General features: G+C 41.1%; 2 protein-coding genes across 8 annotated transcripts in view; one reads left to right on the forward strand and one right to left on the reverse strand.

Annotated features, from left to right (window-relative positions):
- The window catches only part of LOC108273077 (gastrula zinc finger protein XlCGF7.1), a 33,463-nt gene extending 22,123 nt beyond the window's left edge, over nt 1-11,340 (reverse strand). The window contains exons 1-2 of the mRNA XM_017482103.2: nt 11,243-11,340; nt 8,744-8,887 (exon numbers count right to left, since the gene is read on the reverse strand). The gene's annotated coding sequence lies outside the window, so the exon portion shown is untranslated. The remainder of the gene's footprint in view (nt 1-8,743; nt 8,888-11,242) is intronic.
- A 347-nt stretch (nt 11,341-11,687) lies between these two features.
- LOC108273054 (gastrula zinc finger protein XlCGF7.1) lies at nt 11,688-24,253 on the forward strand. 7 transcript variants are annotated; one of them, XM_053684230.1, is made up of 3 exons: nt 21,141-21,208; nt 21,302-21,395; nt 23,212-24,253. In XM_053684230.1, exons 2-3 carry the CDS (start codon nt 21,315-21,317, stop codon nt 24,073-24,075), a joined length of 945 nt encoding a protein of 314 aa, XP_053540205.1. In that variant the 5' UTR covers nt 21,141-21,208; nt 21,302-21,314; the 3' UTR covers nt 24,076-24,253. The 7 variants fall into 7 exon arrangements, with proteins under 7 accessions (XP_017337509.2, XP_017337515.2, XP_053540208.1 ...); XM_017482020.3 differs by lacking the exons at nt 21,141-21,208; nt 21,302-21,395; nt 23,212-24,253 and adding exons at nt 11,688-11,833; nt 12,709-14,882; XM_017482026.3 differs by lacking the exons at nt 21,141-21,208; nt 21,302-21,395; nt 23,212-24,253 and adding exons at nt 11,688-11,804; nt 12,709-14,882.
- The last annotated feature ends 732 nt before the right edge of the window (nt 24,254-24,985 follow it).

Raw genomic sequence — 24,985 nt, forward strand, 5'->3', positions numbered from 1 at the left:
AGGTCAGCTTGTGTAAATCTCTCAGCCCTGTTTGTGCTCTTTAGGGGAACACTGTGTTCAATAATGTTATCGTGTGCCAATCAGATCCCAGCTACAAGCCGAGGATAACATATAACAACACTCTGCATTTAGTAACGAGTCGCTCTGGAGGAATAACGTAAATCACAGAGGAGACGTTAGAGGAGGATGTGATCCAGCTGAATAACACAGCCGAGTACAGCAGTGTGTAAAAGTAGAGACAGATTGCAGGACATGGTGGTAAAAATCTAGTCGCTGTAAAGACTAGATCGTGTTTCAGTCTGTTCATCAGCTCACAGATCAGATCGGCTTTACAGATACACACTGCACTGTATCTACATATTGATTGATCTCTCCTGTGAAAGATTTATTATGCGGTGAAGTGTAGGACACTTTCATTCAGTTTCCAAACAGGGAAACACACTAAATTAAAAAAAAAAGTGTTTTTAATTAAACATAGCTCCAAATCACTCTTAATTTAGATTTGAATTCCGTGTTTTTCCCTGTTTGGAAACTGAATGAAAGTGTTTTGAATTCCATGATGACGTTAATCTAAACACAGAGCGCGCAAGAGAGGGGGAGAGCGTGCGAGAGAGGGCCCTGCCGCTGCTCTCACGGATAGAACAGCGCGCTGATACGTCATTTTAACGGTGATACGTCATTTTAACGCAAACGAAAGACTTTCTTCTTATTGCCATTGTATATAATATTCAGGGATTGTTATGAATGAGTACAAATTATTATAAAGTTTGGATCATGAATTAATTTTCACACATGAATTCGTAAACCTGCCGGAGTGTCCTTTTAATTTTGCATTCTCGGGCTCTAAATTTCTAAACCTCTGATTGTGGAAACGCAGTAAATTTTCTAAATCAGCTGTTCAATGTGGCAGAATATGTCTCATTCAGAATCAGATCCCAGTTTACAGACTCTGCCTAACTGTCTGGTCAGACCACGAGGACATGCAATGTCCCATCAGCTAAGTCAAAACATTCTCATCCTGTGTATGTAAAACAACAATATCCCTTGTCTGAATCGAAAGCCCTTGATATTGATGTTATTGTTAATTCTCTGTCGCAGCAAGGTGTTTTGAAGCCCTGTGTAAGTTAGTATAACACACCTGTTAATCCTGTTCCCAAGCCTGATGTCACGGGGCGAGTTACACAAGACCTGTGTTTCAATGTTGTGTTTTTCCTGTTTCTAATACATTAATAGCTTCACACCATGCGTGGTTTAGCGTGGTAGATTGTGCTCTGTTGTTTCAGTGTTCAGCCACTGTTTGCATTTACGCATGGGGACGCCAGCTGACCTGGACACGCCTGCCAGAGGACTACGTTGGCCCCGTGTTTTCTTGTGTGGTGACACGAGACTCTGAGACTCTTTGCAAGATTTCCATGTCACAGACGACGCCAGTCAGAAGCTTGCTGCAGAACTGCAACCTTGAGACTGCTAGAACATCTGGCTCACAATGGATTCGAGGTTTCACGTACAACATTGCACCTATGTAAAACAGAAGTCAAATGTTTGGGTTTTCTCTTATCAAAAGGACAGAGAAGGCTGTCGGACGGCCGGAGGCGGTTGTGATGACTTCTCAACTGCCCACTACAAAACAGCTCAAGCGCATAGCAGAACATTGGATCCACAGTTGAGTCCTGGGACCCATACTCCAGTGAAACACACAACTCATACTGGTTTCTGCATTTAAACATTTAAAAACTGTTTCATGTTCCTCTCTCCAGCTCTGGGTCTGCCAGGCTACACGGAACTTTGCCATCTGCGTGCAATGGCTGGGAGTGGCTGCTCTGTAGGTAATAGGTGCAGAATGATTGGTTCTGACACCCTTTGGTGTTGCACAGGTGAAACGGGAATTATCCAACATTGAAACACAACACATGACGGCTCAGCGCAGAAGTGGTTATGAAACTATTCTCTGTGCTACCGCAAATTTGACCGTTAAATGCTCCACCGCTCTTGACACAATTGCTCATGCTCTACACCGTCTGCTAAATTCACAGGATGACACCATTCCCTTGAAAATCATGATTGTTTAAAAGAAATTGTTTCTTCATGTAGCATTCGATCTGATCTGTCTGATACTCCTTTGTTTAATAGTAAGTATGTTTTTGTAGACGGATCGTGTTCTAAGCCTGCCAATCTCAAATTCCACACTAGTCGACAATCTAATCTCTTCCTGTGCTAAACCAACAGCTCTCGCGATCGTCAAAACAAAGTCGGCGTCTCACATCGTTCTCTATCAGGAGTGTTGTCTGATATGACCTCCAAATTTTGTATACGTGACTTACGTCCTCAAATAAAGACACATCTCTCACGATGTTTGATATGTCTACAAACAATGCCACTGATTCTGCTGTAAAGCAGAGGCCTTTTGATGCTTTTTGAATGTCTCTGCAGGTCAATTTTACCCATATGCCGACCGTTTCGACCGCATAGAATGTTGTTGGTCATTGTAGACCGTTCCTTTAAATGGGTTGAGGCCTTTCCATGCGCGAGGGAAAATGTTAAAACTGTCGTCAGGATTTTGGCGAAAGAAATCATACCGCGCTCCGGTGTACCTTTGCAAATTGACTCAGATAAAGGCACCGCTTTTACATCACAAGTAACTCAACGGCTTTGTGACTATTTAGCTATTGACTGGAAATTTCACATACCATACCACCCACAGTCATCTGGTGTAGTTGAGCGTATGAATCGCACTCTGAAAGACTGTCTGAGCAAAACAATGCAGCAGCGAAAGAGTACTGCCTGGCCTGACCTTCTACCTGCCGTTCTTACTGAAATTTGAAAGACGCCATCTAAAACCATAGGCATTTCACCCTTTGAGGTGTTATTTACTCGGTCGACTATCCCTACTGGTTGGAAAATGTCTACTAACCTTTCTCAATCCACAGAAATTGGTGTTGATGTTCATCTGGATGACTACATGTCTAAATTACTTGACGTGTTGTGTACGTGCTAAATTAAAATTACCTTTACCCCCACAGTAAATCATACTTTTTATTCCAGGAGAACAAGTGTTCTGACCTCAGAAGGACCAATATGGAGACATGCAAGTTGGTTAAAAGCTGTTAACAAATGCGCTCTGTCCATTCTATTTTTCCTCCACCTATTCTCTATGACAGGTTGCCCATTCGAGAACATACCTGTACCCCTGACGAGGTCTGAGCATCTGTGAACGTGTCTACAAAGGAAGGAAGTCCTGTCCTGCTGGCTGACCTGATTCACACTTTACACATATACATATAGTTTTTTCTGTATTAATATGTTACTACTAATATGTTCTGTACTAATATGTTTTTACGTTATTGTCTTTTTCTGTTCCTGTGACAAAATATTTGTAACGCAAGTGTGTATGAAATCACTCACGAGAAAAGTGTAAAGGGTGCTGTCGAGCACATAGTGCTGGCAGGGTGGGAATTTTTCCTCCTTAGACTTTTTTTCGCCCACCCCTGAGTGCGAGGTTTGTTTTTTTTCGTTAGAGTAATCCTCTCTTAACCTATGACGTAACAGTTAACATATGACAGTTAACCTATGACGTAAGAGAATTCCTTTTGGTTCATTCTATGCTACGCTAGAATAAAAGAGAGGATTGAAAGGAAATTCTCTTATACCATGTACTCTCATATTATGAACTGCTATCAAATACCTATGATGAATGTAATCATTTAATTACCTTGTATTCATTTAATGACCTCTTTCAATAAGCTGATCAACTGCTATCCTTGATTATATTATTATGTATTTCCGTGTCAACATGACACAGGACTTATTTTGTATTATGACTATGTGCTGCGTGTTTTGTTTCAATCTGTCTGACACCTGGACCAGTAGAAACCGTCCATGCACTGCTGTTATCAATGTGTATAAATACCCTTGGTTTGCATGAATAAAGTGGGATGTCTTTATGAGCATGCAAGAAGTCAGTGTGTTCATTTTAGACCCCCCAGGCCTGAACGCTCCACGGTAAACCACACTTTCTAAATGTTAATAGAAGTTAATGGTAAAACAGGCTGGAAGGCATGACAGACGATCCGACAGGCATAAGGCATAATCTGAGATTCCTGAGATCTAACAGTTTGGTGTCAGAAGTGGGATAAATATTAAATGATGAGTGACAGTGACTTCATAAGACTTCATTTCATTGTCTGTGAAGATTAAAATCGATAGCTCACTCATGAACATGCACCTGGGGTAAGAAGATGGATCGAGATGGTTCTCATTTTCAGACTGTTTCTCTGTAATGTATAGAATTAAGTCCACTCTACTCCTGTCTGTATGTTGACCTCCAGTGATCGAGGGCTTCAATTTTACAAAGCAGGAAGAGTTTAAAGAATCCTCAGCTGACCTGCTCGAGGTGGTAGAGCGGGTTGTCCACTAATCGTAGGGTTCAAGGTTCGATTCCCGGCCCACATGACTCTACATGCCGAAGTGTCCTTGGGCGAGACACTGAACCACAACTTGCTCCCGATGAGCTAGCGCCTTGCATGGCAGCTCTACTACCATTGGTGTATGTGTGAATAGGTGAATGACCCAGTGTAAAGTGCTTTAGAACCACTAAGGTTAAAAAAGCACTACATAAGTGCAGACCAATTTCTGAGATAGGGCGCTGTCAGAATGCTGTCTCCTGGAGCTCTTGGTCCAGTCACTGAGATGTGGAGAAGAGGAAGAAACAGGAGAAAGAGAGGAGAGAGAAAGTAGAAACATCTGGATAAAGCCGACGTCTCACGGCGGTGATTAGGGGACAGGAGGAAGTGGATTCACAGCTTCAGCCGTGAGTTTGGCAGTAAGAACTTCATAGAGCTGGGAGAAATCTTAAAGTGGGCTTTCTGTCAGACATGCAGGTCACACAGAGCAGTCTGTGCATATAAGAGAAAGATAAATACAGTATGTAAAAAAAAATTAAAAAACAAAGCAAAACATCATCATGCCTGTCAGGGATTCAGATATTTTGCAGTTCACATAAACGCCAGGATTTATGATCCAGTAAAGTCTTTCAAAAAATCACTGGCTCGGAGGCTGCCTTTTTAGCAACGTGTTCAAGGTTACTGACATCGTAATTTCTGCCCATTCAACTCAAGAAGACTTCAGGTTTAGAGTTACCCACCGGCGTCTTCACAGAAACCTTGAATCGTAAAAAAAACAAAACACGTCTTTAGAAGCTCCGTTGCATTATTTATTACTGTAGCCTAGAAGCAGTGTGTAAGAATGAGTACAAACTCAAACATAGCTCATCCAGCCTTTCTCGATTCTGGAACTGCAGGGTTTTCAGTAGATCATCCATCACCCAGCGCACTTGCATGTGTCATGATCAACAACCTGGGAAGGTCACACACATCACTCCACCCCTGCTGAGCTCACTGAAGCAGAAAGAACCATGATTTACATCTATTATCTAATCTGAAAAACAAATCTCCTAGCTCCTTAAGTGCAAGAAAAATGTTTTTTAATACCAGTAATATAGGACAGTGTGTTAGAATGATGTGTTAACAAAAGCAGGGCAATAGTGCTATAAACGTTCTGCCTCAAGCATGAAATGACACTTTATCCCGCAAGGCTATGGCTTATATATTCATGAAGCCACTGATAGAAGCTATATAAAGCTAACCATGTATTCCGTTTCTGGCGGATTTTATTACTTTGTAGATCCCCGTTTTTATTAACGTGACATCACACAGTTACTCATATTAGTACTAGAATTCAAACACTCTGTTCACTTCAGTTCCCGATTGTAGTCAGTCAGGTGTGATCAGGTGTGATCGAGCTAAATAATACCCTCAAATACAAGCTGCAGCCCGTGAAAATCACCCCTGATGAATCTGTAACAAGAGTATTAAAACGTAATGAATTGTTCTCAGCTTTAAAAGGAGGGAGTAAATATATCGGTACAAGGCTTGACTAGAGCGTGCCGATAATAAACCTGTTGCCGTGATGTCTTTCCCAATCGAGAAAACGAGTCCTATAATATGATGTCAATAATACGTTTCACACCAATTGTGAGTTTAAAGCAGATTTCACACAGACATTTCCATCCCACATGGTGATATGATCCCATTATTGGATAATGAGTTTATTCATTTATAAAAAAAAAACCTCATAATATTCATATTATAATAGTCATATGAAAAAATATAGTTATCCAGTTTATCCAGTCTCTGGGATTCTTTTCATTTGAATGACTTTTCTCCAGTTTCCCTTCCAACGAGCCCTCTGTGTAGACAGTATTTATTTTAGAAACATCAATATTTTTTGAGAAACCAAAGCTGTTCATTACTTCATGGTTGCCAAAAAAATGCTTTTTAAACATACTGGATAAGCAATTAGAAATGACTCAATGCTGTATGTAATAGCGGGCTGCTCTCTATTGTACAAGGGTTACGCCTTATCTTCTGTTACCATAATGACAGCCATACATGAAAATACTATTCTAATACATAACGTGTATATGTGTACTGCTCTGGAGCTTTACAAGGTGTCTCATTCACACACACTCACACACCAATAGTAGCAGAGCTGCCATAGCTCTTGCAAACATTTACCTCAGAAAAGCAGTATCATAAATCTCCAAAATGTTCTGCTAATTGGTGAGTAATTCCTCCCCCTTCATTTAAACACTGTCTGTGATTTACACTAAAGCAGCTTGGGCGTGATTTAACATGGGTCTGTACCATGAGTGCGGACTGAGGCTGCTGGATATGAGTATAGCTGGACTAAGTGCAAATAGGACCTTCAGGTACAAACTTTTGTTGATTGCTGAAAACCAGCAGGCCTGCAATTATGCTGAAAGTAAAGAAAGCCTTTCTGGACCGACGTTCTGTGTTCAGAGGCATGCTGAACAAAATTAAATACTGGACAAACAGCTCAGTATGTGCATGACCTGTGAACAAAACTCACACTGGGTCAATTATCACAGGAGACTTTGCTCCAGGACCAGTAAAGGCAACAATGGGTCTATAATCAGCGCTCCCAACCGAGGAAATTTTCACTTCAAGATGATGTCCTTGTATTACATCTGACAACCAGCTAAAAATTCACTTGCCATGTGGCAGAGACCATTCAAGGTTAAATGGCAGGTTGGTTGACTAATGAGTTGTTAGAGGACAGGAGAAACAGCAGATTTACAACCTCAGTTTTTCTTAAACAGTGAAAAGAGGTGGTCCTTGTTGAAAGAAAGAAAAAACAACAACATCAGTAATTAACTGTTGGCTGCTGAGCTGTAGCTTTGTATCCATCATTTAATTCAAGTCAAGCACTATTAAATGTTATAGAAATACTATATTGGGAGAAATATTGTCCTCAATCCTAGTCGTGTATAATCCTAATAGTAGCATATCTCTGAGCATTTCATGGAGTATTACACCATGTATTGGTGTATTCCACCTCGAATGCTCGATTGTGTATTACACCTTGAATGCTTGATTGTGATTGGTCAGAAGGTGTTGATGTTAATTTTCTATAACAGCAGCTCTGATGGAAGCGCAGCTGCAAATCACAGGTGTATATTAATGCGCTTGTTCTGATACATTATCATTTCTATAGTAACAGTTTATACAACAACTTGTAGGTTTTACGTGTGTAAGGTGATGTTTATTTTAGTATTTCGGGCAGTGGTGGCTTGACGGTTAAGGCTCTGGGTTACTGATCAGAAGGTCGGGGGTTCAAGCCCCAGCAATGCCAAGTTGCCACTGCTGGGCCCTTGAGCAAGGCCCTTAACCCTCTCTGCTCCAGGGGCGCTGTTTCATGTCTGACCCTGCACTCTGACCCCAACTTCCTGACATGCTGGGATATGTGAAAAAAAGAATTTCACTGTGCTGTAATGTATATGTATATGTGTCAGAGGAGTTTACGCTTCTTTGCAGTTTCTTGGTATCAAGACAAGCTGCATTTTATGTTCTTTTATGTCTTATTAACATCAAGATCGAGACAAAAGACAGGTTGGTGAGGAAAAGACTGTTTATAGCTGTTATTAAACATAACTGAGATCTTGTTTCATGAACATTGCACAACATAAAATGTAACAAAAAATGGATAAAAAACTATGATGTGCTGCATTTAAATCAATAAAAGTATATATCTATAAGCACTGGGGAAATGTATGTGGTATAAGAGAAATAAAACACCTTGGTACTTTTGGAAAATAATCCCAAACAAGCTCCGCTTCATCACACCAGCCCATTGTTGATTATTTTCCTACGACAGCATGACACGACTGTTTTATTCCTTGCTGTGAATTATTGGTGTGAAGGCACAGTTTTGTTCATCCTTGTTTGTTCCCTGTACGTGGTAGGCATAGACGATTGTATTTTTATTTCTGTGACAAAGATCTAGCTTAGCCTTGAAGCCATTCCTCATTAACAAGGCACAGAAATCAATAATTAAATCTCATTACCATCAATCACCAGTTCTCATTTGGTCTGCCATTTGACTATTTTTACGCCCTTTTCGTATTTTTCCATTATTTATATAATTTCCAAAGCAGATGATATTTATAGATCTGATGTTGTTAAGACTGTACGATGCTATCTGATTGCTCTCTTCTCATGCTGAAGCAAACATCTGGATCTAGCAAAGCTGAGGCCTGTAATCTAATTTCACCGATACAATCACAGTGACAGCATGCCCAGATTTTATACGAATGTCTCGAGAATTGTTATGCATTAGGTAGCGGGTAGGAGAGAAAAAAACGATAAAAGCAAGATTGCAGATTCACCTTGATTGCCTTTGCGGTCTCCAGAGACTGTTCTGGAGGAATCCCGACCTCTCTGTCTCTGAGGAGCTGCTGGATGAAGTAGGTGATGTCTCGGCCTGCTATAGGGATGTGCTTTATACAGCTCCCAATCACATAGCCCTCTGCCTAGAGGCCAGGGGAAAAACATGCATGACCGAACACCGGGTAACATCAGCTGTACAAATCAACACAGGATCTATTGATTACTGAAAAGAAAACAGATGCACATACAGTACAAACTCAAAGCTACAGCTGAGGTCAGACGTTTACATCACAGGATGATCCGTGTAAAGTGTTATTATTTTGTCTTCTGGGAAACAAGTATGCATCTCGTGTAGCTTCTGAAGGGCAGTAAATGAAAGAAAAAAAGATCTTAAGACAAAATTATAACCATTTACTTCAATCATCCTGTTCAAAAGTTTACACCCCTCTGGCTTTTAACATATCGTGTTGCCTTCTTGAGCATCAGTGAATGTTCGTACCTTTTGTAATAGTTGTGTACGAGTACGAGAAGTGATGGATCTCAACATCTTATATTCGCTGTTGGAAAGGGGCCAAATATGCAGAAGATGCTGGAAAAAGCAAAGAATGTGCAAGACCTGCAGGATTTTTCTGAAGAAAAGTGGGCAGTTTAACTGCTAAATAAACTAAATAAACAACCAAAATGCAATTTTTATTATCCATTCTATTTATTTATTAACATTTTGCAGATTCTGCAAGGCGCACAGTGCATTCGGAAAGTATTCACAGCGCTTCACTTTTCCCACATTTTGTTATGTTATAGCCTTATTCCAAAATGGATTAAATTAATTATTTTCCTCAAAATTCTACAAACAATACCCCATAATGACAACATAAAAAGAAGTTTGTTTGAAATCTTTGCAAATTTATTAAAAATAAAAAACAAAAAAGCACATGTACATAAGTATTCACAGCCTTTGCTCAATACTTTGCTGAAGCACCTTTGGCACCAATTACAGCTTCAAGTCTTTTTGAGAATGATGCTACAAGCTTGACACACCTATTTTTGGGCAGTTTCTCCCATTCTTCTTTGCAGGACCTCTCAAGCTCCATCAGGTTGGATGGGAAGCGTCGGTGCACAGCCATTTTCAGATCTCTCCAGAGATGTTCAATGGGGTTCAAGTCTGGGCTCTGGCTGGGCCACTCAAGGACATTCACAGAGTTGTTCTGTAGCCACTCCTTCGTTATCTTGGCTGTGTGCTTAGGGTCGTTGTCCTGTTGGAAGATGAACCTTCGCTCCAGTCTGAGGTCCAGAGCACTCTGGAGCAGGTTTTCATCAAGGATGTCTCTGTAGATTGCTGCATTCATCTTTCCCTCGATCCTGACTAGTCTCCCAGTTCCTGCCGCTGAAAAACATCCCCACAGCATGATGCTTCCACCACCATGCTTCACTGTCAGGATGGTATTGGCCAGGTGATGACTGGTGCCTGGTTTCCTACAGACATGATGCTTGCCATTCAGGCCAAAGAGTTCAATCTTTGTTCAAGCTTTGGTCTTCAGGAGTCCTTCAGGTGCGTTTTGGCAAACTTCAGGCAGGCTGTCATGTGCCTTTTACTGAGGAGTGGCTTCCATCTCTCCACTCTACCATACACGCCTGATTGATGGAGTTCTGCAGAGATGGTTGTTCTTCTGGAAGGTTCTTCTCTCTCCACAGAGACATGCTGGAGCTCTGTCAGAGTGACCATCGGGTTTTTGGTCACCTCCCTGACTAAGGCCCTTCTCCCCCAATCGCTCAGTTTGGCCGGGTGGCCAGCTCTAGGAAGAGTCCTGCTGGTTCCAGACTTCTTCCATTTATGGATGATGGAGGCCACTGTGCTCATTGGCCCTTCAATGCTGCAGAAATGTTTCTGTACCCTTCCATAGATCTTCCTACAATCCTGTCTCGGCGGTCTACAGACAATTCCTTGGACTTCATGGCTTGGTTTGTGCTCTGACATGCATTGTTAACTGTGGGACCTATCTCAAGGATGATCAGTGGAAACAGGATGCACCTGAGCTCAAAATTGAGTGTCATGGCAAAGGCTGTGAATACGTATGTACATGTGCTTTTTTTGTTTTTTATTTTTAATAAATTTGCAAAGATTTCAAACAAACCTCTTCCACGTTGTCATGATGGGGTATTGTTTGTAGAATTTTGAGGAAAATAATGAATTTAATCCATTTGGGAATAAGGCTGTAACATAAAAAAAAATGTGAAGAGAATTGTTTCCCATTGTTGTCATAAAGAGTCAATTTAAGACAAGCTGAGGGATCTATCCTGTCATATCCGTTTAAAACGCAATAATGGAGTTTGTTTAACGTGTAAAAAGTATAAATAAAGTTTTGCTACACTGAAAGAGTGAACTAGAGGAATAATAATAATTACTACTACTAATAAAACCTGTTGTAAACCTATGCTAATCAGAATTGTGATAATAAAAGTGTTTTATTCATACAACCAACAGAAGTACCTCAATTTACCTGAAAGGAGCTGTCTCGCGCTGTCTCTCGCTGTCTGATTCTCAACGGTCGTCTCGCTCTGTTTGAATAACGCGCCTGCGCTCCGAAACCACGCCCACCAGATGACCAAACCGTAGAAATGAATGGGATAGGGATTTAAATAAATAGCTAAATAAAAAAGACTGCACTTTGCATTCCTTATTTTCTCCTGCACTGTGATTGCAAATGTTATATTATATTATATTATATTATATTATATTATATTATATTATATTATATTATATTATATGTAACCAGGTGAAAAAGAAGACAACATTCCAATGGTGAAACTGGTTATTAAAGCCCTTAATGAAGCGTATTGTCCCTGCAGTGTGCACAGATGTCCTTCTCATCTAGTGATAAAATGTTACGCTGGCCCTTTAAGAAGCAGGTACGTGAGTTCCCGTTCTGTCCAGAAGTATCGCGAGAGTTCACATGCGAGCAGCGCGAGTTACAACGTGATGCAGTTTTTATGCGTGTGTTTGTAAAACGGATGGCTGCGAGTCTTCACCATTGAGGCCAATTTCTGTGGAGACATTTGAAAGTAAATCTCTTCATTATTTCTCAAGGAGTGTAAGTGTTGATGTAGTATCGGTTTTAAAGTAATATTGGAATCCTTTTGTGCACAATTGTATGTGAATTTGGGTTTAAGAGTGTTTTTCTTGTTTGAGAAAGAGGGAGAAAAACGTGCTCCATAGGCCCTCGGTGTGTATTTCAGAGTGAGTTTTATTCACTTTTGTTGTTCTAGTAGCTTCATGTTTTCAAGATGTTGAGGGAAAGTTTAGTATTTAGTCTTTTACTGAACACACAGAGAGAAAGGAGTTGATCAAATGCTGTGTGTCAGTGTGTACATGTGCAGTGTGAGGATGAGCAGTAAGGTTAAATCATTTCACTCATTTCCAAAGTGGCACTACAGTGTTTATTCACTAATGTGAGTGATGGACAAAATGTTTGCAGTCTTTAAAATGTGTTAGTTATACCCAAGAATGTAATGGGTAATTCAGGGCTCTACTTTAACAGTTTCCTTCAGGAGCATTACAAAAATTAATTAAAATGTAGGAGCACAGTTGTAGTTTAGTGATGATTTAGAGATGGTAGTGTTAATGTGCCACAGTATAACACCCAAGTAGGCATGAGAAATTTTGAGCTTGTCAATTATTACAGAATTTAGGAACAGAGTGCGTGATCAATAACAGATGGTGGTTTGTGAGATCGGGAAGTTGAGAGAAGCAGATGATGTTCAGTCAGTGTTACTCGTCACCATAATGGCTTCTCTGCTGTATTTCCACACTTGTTCGGTTGACTGAGGTGATTAAAAACAGTGTGAAAGTAACCCATGGTATTGATGCGTCCCTAACGATAACAACACATAAAAAAATTAAACAGTTCTTCATGGGGCATTGGGATAATGTCGCCTGTTATTGACTTCCATCTTTTCGTCCCTACAGACACAGAAGAACATGGTGTCCACAAGAGCCTCCAGTAGGAGGAAGAGATTTACGGACCAGAGCAGTTTCCAAAGACACCAGCGCATTCACACTGGAGAAAAACCGTATCAGTGCTCACAGTGTGGAAAGAGTTTTGATCAAGAGAGTAATTTCCGACGACACCAGCGTATTCACACAGGAGAAAAACCGTATCAGTGCTCACAGTGTGGAACGAGTTTCAGGCAGAAATATACTCTCCAGCAACACCAGCGCATTCATACAGGAGAAAAGCCGTATCAGTGTTCACAGTGTGGAACGAGTTTCAACCAGAAATCTCATCTCCAAACTCACCAGCGCATTCACACAGGAAAAAAACCATTTATCTGTGTGCAGTGTGGGGTGAAATTTACTCACAAGGCTACTCTCAAAACACACCAGCGCATCCATACAGGAGAAAAACCATATCCGTGTTCACAGTGTGGAAAGAGTTTTGCTAACTCGAGTACTTTCCGAAAACACCAGCGCATTCACACAGAAGTGAAGCCGTATTACTGCTCACACTGTGGAAAGAGTTTTAATCGAGAGAGTAATCTCCGACGACACCAGCGCGTTCACACAGGAGTGAAGCCGTATTACTGCTCACATTGTGGAAAGATTTTTAATCGAGAGAATAATCTCCGCCAACACCAGCGCGTTCACACAGGAGAGACACCATTTATCTGTATAGAGTGTGGGGCAAAATATACTAACAAGCGTTCTCTCAAAAGACATGAACACATGCATGCAGTAGAGAAGCCGTAACACTGCTCCATGAAGACATGCTGTGTTAAGCTTGGACTGGAAGGTCTGGAGAGTCCTACACAATGCCTTGACCTCAAGCCCACTGAACACCTTTGGGATGAACTGGAATGCCTAATGCATGCCAGGCCTCCTCGCCCAACAACCAACCTCTACTGCGCTTGTGGCTCAATGGGTGCAAATCCCCACAGCCACACTCCCGAATCTAGTGGGAAGCCTTTCTAGTAGGGGCTTTATATAACAGCAGGGGGACACACTCCTCATTATTTCCCATGGATTTGCAATGGGATGTTCAACAAGCACATATGGGAGTGATGGTCAGGTGTTTGGATGTAATAGTGTACTTTTAACTCATCCAAATTTGTTAATGTTAACGTCCAACCTAGTAATCTGTTAATAATTTAAGTGATAATTCAAATGTTAAAAATTAATTTTAATGCGAGAGTTAATGCAGTTATTTTATATTTGATTCATTGGTCAGTGGTGCATTGTCAAGTATGATGATGTTTACTCTGGGACTATCCTTGGTCAGTGAAACACATGTGAGAGTGAAGTGCATGCATTGATCAGAATGGCTTTTTCTGGCCCAGGCGAGACGATGTGCTGTGGTACTTGTTTGAAGATATTCTCAGGTTAATTCCTTCCCAAAAGCAAGTGACATCACTTCATGTTCAAATAAGCAGAGAAATATGGAAGGAGCTCTCAGCATCACAACGTTAAGCATTAAACTGTTCTGTCTCTTTCTCTCCTCTTTCCCACTCTCTCACAAACACATCAAATATGAGCTATTTTGGTTTCATTCAAGAACTTGTTCTCTAACAATTTAAGCGGGTGCAAACTTGTTCAGTATCCAGATTCTGTTCAATATCCAGTTGCAGTGTGTGCAAACTTGTTCAATAACACATTTTTTAATGTTGTTGTAAGTATAACATATGATCTATGGTTTCTTGTTCATTTCTCTACTTTCCCATGCCCAGTCATCTGTGTTACCTTTGTCAACTATGTTTCCGTATGGTCAACTGTGTTACTGCTCAGTTTTTAATTTTTAAAAGTACTTAGTTGTCTACTGTACAGAATGTTTAGTGTTAAGAGACTACCAGAGGTGTCCTTTGTCCCTCAAGGTATTTTTTTTTTCCAAAACTGCATGTACAAATTTGACTTGTTTGAGAAAATATGAAGACCATTTAACTACTTTTGTGAAAATAGAGAGTTATTACATCTCTAAATATTTTTTCCATACATTTTTATTATTTTTTTATTTTGGTAAGAGGATACATAATCCATCAATCAGGTCACTATTTAAATTCTAGATATTTTTCCAAGCTATTAACATACTTATTTTGTCAGTAACATAGGTGACCGGAATATATCTTAAATAAAAAGAAATCCAAAACCAAGTAACCCTGCGTTTGGCTAATAGAATAAGTACTTGTTTTGAAGGGGTTTATGTAAGATCCTGTTTGTGTTTTGGGAAAAATGAAAACTTGTTTTCTTCATGTTGTCAAATTCCAAATATACCCAAATTATAGAATGACCCTTAGGTGAAGCTGCTATAACACTCATTATGACATCATCACCTGGCAGTTGGTAATACTGTGCAATTCTCACAAATTCAAGAAATTTAAGAAAGAGAGAGTTCGTGTGAAGCTTCTGATTGGTAATGCACGTTATGATGTCATCAGCTTGCAGCTGGAAGTACAAATTTTTGAAGGAAGGAAGGGAGGAAATGTATGTGTGACAGATTGAAATTACATTGAAATGAACCCGATTTAAAATCTGTGTTTAGAAAGTGAAAATTATTAATTCATGGAATTGTAATTTGGAATTAATATAGATAAATGTGCTTATGAAGATGTTCTCTTGTTTAGTTCATTGTTTTAAATCTGAAAATGATAGATTCAAGTGGATCTGCAATCAATTGGTTTTGTGTTGTTCATGATTGATTGGTTTTGCCGGATTGTACTCTAGGGGGAGCTCGCGCGGCTTTTCCTCATGGCACATAAAGTTTGTTGTGAGGAAACGGCGTGTTGAGTTGTTTTTAGTTATTAATCTTCCCCTCTTGTCAACTAAACTGTTTAGACTCATGTTTAAATAGCGTAAAGAGTCTCATATGCCTATTGGTTAATGGTTAGAACAGCACCTGTACGGTTAGTAAATGTTGAATGGGGATAATTGATGGTCTAATCAGGTTTATCAGAGTCCAGACCGCCATTTTGTGCGCAACTTGCACAAGGTCCACAGAACGCAGCGCTTGTAAAATGGCGCACATTCCCTTTCAAAGGGAACTTCAATGTTGCGTTTAGCATAACACTATTGTAGCGCCTCTCGCATGACCGGCATCTGAAACTTGTGTAAAATCATGCCTATTTATAGGCCTGACTTGATCAGGTGATGTGGCAATTAAGTGTGTCATGTGATATAAATATGGCACCTTTGAACCATGTCATCAGCCTTTATTATATTCAGTGAAACACTGTGTGGCAGTTGTTTGTGTAAAGAAACAAAAAAGACGCTTCATTTCCTCGCTATCTTTTCTCAAAATTTCAGAACTTTTCTATCCCTTTAAAAAAAAAGAGAGAAGAAAAAAAAGGAATAAGCAAGAGAGAAAAATATGAGTGAGAGAAATCAGGAAGTGTGTTACAGTTTGCTCCCGTTTCATCACGGGGAATAGTGCACACTTTCTGGGTGAAGTGTCTAGAGATTGGGGCATGCGATGGCAGCCTCGAGAGGCTGCGCATGTTAATGCCTACATTAAGCAGCTCCACTCGCGCTCTTCTCGGAAGCCAAAGTGAGTTGGGTTTCAGAGCCTCGTGTATCTGGGCCTGCCGCTGCGGATGGCAGCTAGCCATCTCAGGGCCGGGGGATCTGTTATGGATCCGGAAGAGGAGCCGGAGACGAGCCCTGCTCTATCTCTTGCTCTGTCTTCCGGGTTCGGCTCTCCGCTGGATTATTATTGGAGCTCGTGTCGTGATGACTCCTTCCGCTATGGAAAGCCAAAAGGGAAAAAAAGATAGAAAGAAAAAAACAAAAATAATAGTAATAATTTCTCTCTGACTCTGAGGAGCCCACAGGATGTGCTAAAAAATGAGAGCAGCATATAAAGAGCTGCTTGAAGTGATTACTAAGGCTGGATGAGCCTTTTTCTTCCCAGTTTAGTATAGTTTAGAGCTTGAACCCCTGGTTCAGAGGTGTGCTCACCACAGTAGTCAGAACAGACCAGAGCCCAAGGTTAGTGCAGGAAGTAAGATCCCTCTTGACAAGGGGGCCATAGAACATGTAGCCCGTTCCCTGTGGGAGGGAGGTTTTTACAGCCGTTATTTCCTGATCCGCAAAAAAAGGAGTATGAGGCCAATTTTAAATCTGCGTCATCTGAACTGTACTCTTCGGACATACAGGTTCAAGATGCTGACGCCAAAACTTATCGTTGCACACATTCAGTTTGAGGACTGGTTTGTGACGATAGATCTAAAAGATGCATATTCCCACATAGAAATGATGCTAGCTTTATCCCCTCGGATCTTCACAAAATGCATGGATGTCACTCTGGCTCTATTGTGACTCCAGGGCATCCGTGTACTAAACTATATGGACGACTGGTTAATTCTAGCACAATCCAGGGAAGTGGTGGTTCAACATCGAGATGTTGTTCTCTCCCACATGAAGAGCTTGGGGCTCAGGTTGAACCTCAGAAAAGTATGCTTTCCCCAGTGCAGTGGACAACTTTTCCAGGGGTTATGAGGATTCTACGACGATGAGGGCGTTACTATCCCCAACATGCATAGGGTCAATCCTATCATTACTGAACACGATAAAGCCCGATCTTGGGAGATTATTGAAGCTTATGGGCCTATTGCACAGGAGACCGTTCAGTGGTGGCTGAGAAGTTGGGGGTTTCGTCCAAGGACGAAACCTCTGAGAGTAATCAGTGTCACGCTGCGATGCCTATGTGCTCTGAGAATGTGAGTGTCCCTGGTTTCTAGCCTTGGGTCACACTCTAGGGGTGTCTCCTTAGCGCAAGACGGTAATGACAGACACCTCCCTCACGGGCTGGAGTGCAGTCTTAGACAGCTGTCCAGCTCACGGTATCTGGAGCGGCCCTCATCTGGAGTGGCATATAAATTGCCAAGAAATGTGGGCCATATTTCTAGCACTGAAATTCCTTCTTCCTCAGTTGAGAGGTCACCATCTGTTTACAGACAACACCCCGGTGGTCTCATATATTGACCACCAGGGAGGATTATGTCTGTGCCCCCTGCTCAGACAGGCACAACTTATTCTTCTCTGGGCAGAAGGAAAGTTTGTCAGTGAGTGCAATGTACATTCTGGGAATATGGGGGCAGACATCCTGTTGGGGCAAGGGCTGAGGCCCAGGAATTGGTGGCTCCATCCACAAGTGGTGGAGTCTATATGGCGAGGTTTGGCCAAGCGGGATTTCATGTGTTTGCCTCCGAGGAGACAACACGCGGCCCGCTGTGGTCCGCCTTCACTACTCCCACACAATTAGAGCTGGACGCCATGGTGTGGTTGAGGTCACATCTGTATGTTTTTCCCCGATCGCTCTGCTCCCACAAGTTCTAGCGAGAGTTCACCAAGACAGTCTAGGTCTGCTGCTAGTCGCACCTTATTCGCCAGCTCGAATATGGTTCTCAGAGATAATATCCCTGCTAGATGGCACTCCTTGGGAGATTCCCATCCACAGGGATCCATTTCTCAGCGGGGTGGGCTCCTTCTACAATCGGGTTACGTGGCCACCACTTCGGCCAGCAATGGTTGATGGAGCCTCTGTGGGGCAACATCCTCTAACTTCAAGGTTCGTGCGTGCTGTCAGGCAGCTGAGGCCCATCTGCAGGCCACGAATACCTTCCTGGTACCTTTCTGTGGTCCTGGAAGGTCTGTCAGGGGCGCTTAGAGTCAAACTCTGAGAAGCTTCTGACTCTAAAGGTATCTCTTCTGCTGGCCTTGACATCTCTCAAGCAAATAGGAGATCTTCAAGCTCTCTCTGTTGCCCCTTCCTGCCTTGACTTTGCCCCTGGATTAGCCAAGGCCTTCCTGTATCCTATGCCGGATTATATTCCTAAAGTGCCTACATCGGCTGCCCACCCTCTGGTGTTGCAGGCTTTCTACCCTCCTCCATTCCCCACATCGGAACAAGAGAGAATCCACCTTCTGTGTCCAGTAAGCGCTCTCTGTACTTACATCCACCTCTCAGGCCAATGGCGTAAGTCGGAGCAGCTGGTGGTCTGCTTTGGCAGCGACAGTAGAAGTGATGCTGTGTCAAAGCAGCGCATCTCTAATTGGATAATGGAAGCAATCTCTATTGCTTGTGAGGCGCGCGGTCTCGCTATGCCTCTGGGCATAAGGGCTCATTCCACTAGGGCGGTCACCTCCGTGAAGGCTTTGTCCTTACAGGATGTGTGTGCTGCTGCAGGGTGGTCTACGCCACACACATTCATTCGTTATTACAGCCTGGATATTCATTCCACCCCAGGCTCGAGTGTCTTGCAGTGACCCTCGGGCTTGGGTCTTTTTGAACAGGCCGTACCCTCAGTATGAAGGAGTGGGTATACTCGTTCCCATAGTGTTATGCTAAACGCAATGTCGAAGCTCCCTTTGAAAGGGAACGTCGGGGTTACGCATGTAACCCTGTTCCCTGAGAAGGGAACGAGACATTGCATAGCTTTGTCATACCGGGGCAGGCCTGTGAATTGTGTCTTTGCTTCAGATAATAAATGCTGATAGCGCAGTTCACAGGTGCCATATCTATATCACGTGATGCGCTTAATTGCCACGTCACCTTATCATGGCAGGCCTATAAATAGGCATGATTTTACACAAGCTTCAGATGCTGGCCACGTGAGAGGCACTCCCATGGTGTTATGGTACATGCAACATCTCGTTCCCTTCTCAGGGAACAGGGTTACATGCGTAAATTCGTAATTGTTTGATTTACAAAGATATGTTTCAGGGGAGAATCACTTGATTTAATGTTGAAACATGTATATGCTAGGAAATATGAGAAGTAGTTATATACATAGTGTCAAGTACAAAAATATTCATATTGATTATAACAATTGAAATAATTGAAATGTATTAGTAAAAATGGGTTAAAATGGAATTGTTTATTTACTAATATAATTTTTTTTTTTTTAAATGTGATTGACAACCATTTGAATTGGCATGTATTCATAATTATTTGCACATATGCAAGATCAGTATTTGAATGCATTTAATAAAAACAGTAATTGTTGGGACTTGTTGGGAATGATGTCTATGAGATTCCACATAAAGTTTGCTGTAACGCTCATTATGACATCATTAGCTGGTTGTTGGTCATTAAAATTTCCAGGCCTTCGCTTAGTGTATTTCATTGTATTTTATTCTGAAAAGTCTAAAAGCTTCAAGTTTATCAGAGCTATAAAATACATAACACACCACTCACTGAAGTTAAGTTCAAAATGCAGATTGTACATTAAGTGAATCAGGCTGTATTAGAAACATTTTGGAAAAGTAAAGTATTACACACCGGCAGGTGGTTCAATAAGCAGGAAAGCTTATATTTTCCACCGTGAATGCAAGACGATCATGGTATTGTAATTCTTCATACTTTTTTATTTTTATCAGCACTCTTCTGAAAACTGGAACCAGTGTCAGTTCATTTCTCAAAACAGTGAGGCACCGGACTTTCACTATTTATTTAGCTAACATGATGTTAGTCTTACTTTTGATAATTCTAATGAAAGGTTATAACGGTTAAGGTTATGATTTAGAGATATGTTTAGAGACAGGGTTAGCATTAACAGCTTTTCTTCTTTTCTCCCTTCAAATTGTTCACAAAATGAGGTTCATTCCACTCAATAAATTGAAAGTCTGATATATAAATATAATTATGCAATACAAATAGAGATGGTACTAGGATTTACTCTCAGGGCACATGAGCATGATCATATCATTTCAAGAGATCTCTAAAGAGAGAGTTGCATTGTAAAAGTCTAATATTTTGTCCAGCGATAGATTGGTTTGCTTTACTGGTTCTTGAATTAGTCAGTGTGTATGTTCTGTGTGACTCATGTGTTTGGTGTTGTCATTCTGAGCTCCTCCAAGGCCCACCTCATTCAGATGTATATTTGTTTGGCCCTGCTCTCCTTCTGTCACTAAGCCAGGGGGAAAAAATTTACTTTTTGTTTTTGTTTCCCCTCAAAGGAGCTGTTACTTTTTCGAACAAAGGATGAAACACACAGCACCTCACTAATATCCAGCAATCATAGTCTTACTGAGCTACACACATGAGGTCTGTTTTGCTTTTTTCCCCAGCAGAAATTAACAAATATTTTTTTCCTGATTTTATCATGGCTGTAATGTTTAACTGGATTCCTTTCACCAGTGGAGATGTTTATTGTATGCTGTGTGGGGGAGGAGGGGGCGGGGCAACAGCACAATGCAAAAAATCATGCAGACAGGTCAAGAGCTTCGGTTAATGTTCACATCAAAAATCAGACTGAGGAAAAATGTGATCTCTTTGACTTCAACCACGGTTGTTGGTGCCAGATGGGCTGGATTGAGTATTTCAGGTGATTTGTTTTCCCTAGTGTTCAATGTGCTCAACACAATGTATTAACTATTAACCAATTACATTGCTGCTTACGTCACTTCCGCAAGCCGCTAGGTTTCCTTCACAAGCAAGATTGTGCTCTTTTTCTTCGGTGGACATTTTGGATGCGTCCAAGTCAGATAATTCATTTTATTTTATATGAATGTCAAGATTAGGATGTATTTGATTTTACTCAAATACTCATTATTATTATTATATGTATTTAAGAAATTGCTGACGGATGAGGTGCATTGCGAGTATAGATGCATTTGTAGGCGGTAAACTGCTTCACAGATGGTTTTTCTCCACAAAACTTTTTGAGGTAATTTATGTCACGTTTTTGAGCTAACTTATTTTAATTTTTTTTTAAATATTTTTTTAGCGAGTATTGTGTTCTGTTTTTGTGTGTGTCATTTATGAATAAAATAATCCAGTTACATGCTGCCTATGTCACTTCTCAAGCCGTTAAATTTCTCGAGCAAATCCGTGCCTCATTTTGGTCTGTGAGCATCTGATGCTAATCAGACCGATTGGTTCAGCTGCAGCAGATTCTTGTGAACGTGTTTGGCATGCGGTGCATAATGTAGGTGTGTGTTTAAAATATAAGTGTATTGGAAGTGTACATTCGTGTCCCATTCGTTTGAATGCATCAAAAATATTAATAAGTTTTAAAATAAGCCGGAAATTCTCGTCGGCGTTGGCTTTCTGAGCGATTTGGTTAAATGAAGAGTCGGTTCAACTGATTCAGTTCATTCATTCAAACCATTGAATATGGGTAAGCGGCTTTTGTAATGATTCCTTAAATGAACCGATTCAGAATCCTCTTCTTGAATCGTTTGAGTCGTTCTCACTCGTTCAGTCGGTCAGGGTTGTTGGTTGATGGTTCTGCACGTGTAATCAGCACGTGTTCACAGACCGGAAATCCCGACCCAGTTGTAGACACTGGCGAGAAATTTGATTCTAAAGTGAGTATTTTATATTTTCTGGGTCTAAAGAGAGCTGAAGTATTGCTGTTACAATAGATCTAACATTTGCGTTCAGAACACATTCATTGACACGTTGGAATTGCATGGAATACTTTGATGTGGCCTTTATCTGCTGTTTGGACTGAAGGTTCTGGCACCCATTCATTTGCGTTTTCGGGACCTATGTTTGTGTTCCTATGAAGACAAAGGCATACAAATCATGGATGTGTTTACTTGGGGTAAATTATCAGTGAATTTTAATTTTGTGGTGAACTAACACTTTAAATGGCTTCTGATCATAATTACTCATTGGTTTGTGTGCTTCAGCAATACTTTATTGGTCAACTTGTGTACAAGGCGTATACTGTGTGTTTGTAGACAATACATGTACTGAGCCTTTGAAGTGTGATAATGCTGTGTTTTTTGTTAATTTGATACTTTTCTCATTTTGGATACAGTTTTATTTATTTGATGTAATTAATATAGAGTACATCTAACTTAAATGCTAGTTGAGGCAACTTGGATTGCAGTTGAATAAAGAAGTGGAGATGACTTAACTTTTCCTAACTACATTTTATAAGTTACAATTACTTTTTTATTAAAGTGAACTTTTCTGTTGAAGTTCACAAAACTAAAAAAAAAAACAATGGAAAAAGGCCACTTGATGTATTAAGATGAGTCAGCATTTTTTTTTACAGTGTGTAAACTGTCCTGTGGTATCTGTCATTAGTGTTTTTTATATTACTCGGTGTCTTGTTTATATCCAGCACTGTATGTGTAAGTGTGCACTGTAGGGTCGCTATAAACCAGCAACAAATTCCTTGTATACTCGAGCATACTTGGCCAGTAACGCTGATTCTGATTCTGAAAGCTCAGGTTTGGTTAGGCCGTGGAAAAAAGAAGACATTTGGGCAGCTCTGAAAACCTTCTGTCAATCTGCTCGTCTCCTCAGGAGGGGGAGACGAGACATTACACAAGCTCAGCTAAGCGAGTGTGGGGGAGTGTTGACCGTGTTGATATTATTGAGCAATGGAATTAGCAGTTTTAGAAACTCCTTAACCCATGGTATTGATGCGTCCCTAACGATAATAATACATAGAAAAAATTACAGTTCTTCATGGGGCATTGGGATAATGTCGCTTGTTATTGACTTCCATCTTTTCCTCCCTACAGACACAGAAGAACATGGTGTCCACAAGAGCCTCCAGTAGGAGGAAGAGATTTACGAACCAGAGCAGTTTCCAAAGACACCAGCGCATTCACACTGGAGAAAAACCGTATCAGTGCTCACAGTGTGGAAAGAGTTTCACACGGAAATATACTCTCCAAACTCACCAGCGCATTCACACAGGAAAAAAGCCTTATCAGTGCTCACATTGTGGAACGAGTTTCAAGCAGAAAGCTCATCTCCAAACTCACCAGCGCATTCACACAGCAGAAAAACTGTATCAGTGTCCACAGTGTGGAACGAGTTTCAGGTTGAAACAACATCTCCGGGAACACCAGCGCATTCACACTGGAGAAAAACCATTTATCTGTGTGCAGTGTGGGGCGAAATTTTCTCACAGGTCTACTCTCAAAACACACCAACGTATTCACACAGGAGAGACGCCGTATTTCTGCTCACAATGTGGAAAGAGTTTTAATCGAGAGAATAATCTCCGACGACACCAACGCATTCACACAGGAGAAAAGCCGTATTTCTGCTCACAATGTGGAAAGAGTTTTAATCGAGAGAATAATCTCCGACGACACCAACGCATTCACACAGGAGAGACGCCGTATTTCTGCTCACAATGTGGAAAGCGTTTTAATCGAGAGAATAATCTCCGACAACACCAACGCATTCACACAGGAGAAAAGCCGTATTTCTGCTCACACTGTGGAAAGCGTTTTAATCGAGAGAATAATCTCCGACAACACCAACGCGTTCACACAGGAGAGACACCGTTTATCTGTGTACGGTGTGGGGCGAAATATACTAACAAGCGTTCTCTCATAAGACACGAACACATCCATGCAGGAGAGAAGCCGTAACACTGCTCCATGAAGACATGCTGTGTTAAGGTTGGACTGCAACGTCCAACCTAGTGATATGCTAAAAATTTTAGCGATAATTCAAATGTTGAATGCAGTTATTTTATATTTGATTCATTATAAAATGTGCTCTTTGTAAATAGTTGTATGAATAAACTGTTGTTGTTTTAGTGTTGAATCTATTTATTCTGTTATTCTGAGGTTGGATTTGGACCAAACAAGCATTTCATTTTAAGCCAGAAATGGAGAACAAGTTGTCTGTCTGTTAGTCTGCTGAAAGACTTCCTTTATACTCTTACCACATAGCGAGGGATGAGTAAGAGAGAGGCTGACAGTGCGACACAGGTGTTTACAGTACAAATTAAAGGCAATACGGATTAATATAGGCTGTATATTAAATCACCACTAGCATGTACCTTTTCCCTCTCACACTTCTCACCATATCGACGTCGTCAATCACTCGGTGTTTGAGTGGCCCTTCTGGTACTGGTATGTACCCTATTGGTGCTGATGTTCCCTTCCTGACATTGTTTTGAGCACAGATTTCACATTCAGATAAATTATCTACCATTACCTGTAAGTACGGAGACCAGCACCCTTGCTGTTTTATTTTCTCCCCTCGCCCAATGGTCAGAACCATGCGCATCTGAAATGAGAACAATGAGAAGTGCGGTGTGTGCAATCATGTCTTCTTCATGTGAGCGCCGTGGGCCGTGTGCATCTCTAGTAGTGCCTCTCTGTAGCCGTACTGAATGTTCATATGCGTTTTCCTGATGTTGTATGCAGGAAATGTCATCTACAGTAGGCTGAGGCTGAACAAGCAGTGCCATCACTGCTACTTCACAGCCTGAGGCCTTTTTCACCTCCGTGCCTGCAGCATTGTTACCTCTGATAACAAACTCATTGCCCT

The sequence above is a fragment of the Ictalurus punctatus genome, chromosome 1, assembly GCF_001660625.3.
Source record: "Ictalurus punctatus breed USDA103 chromosome 1, Coco_2.0, whole genome shotgun sequence".
NCBI classification, from domain to species: Eukaryota; Metazoa; Chordata; class Actinopteri; order Siluriformes; family Ictaluridae; genus Ictalurus; species Ictalurus punctatus.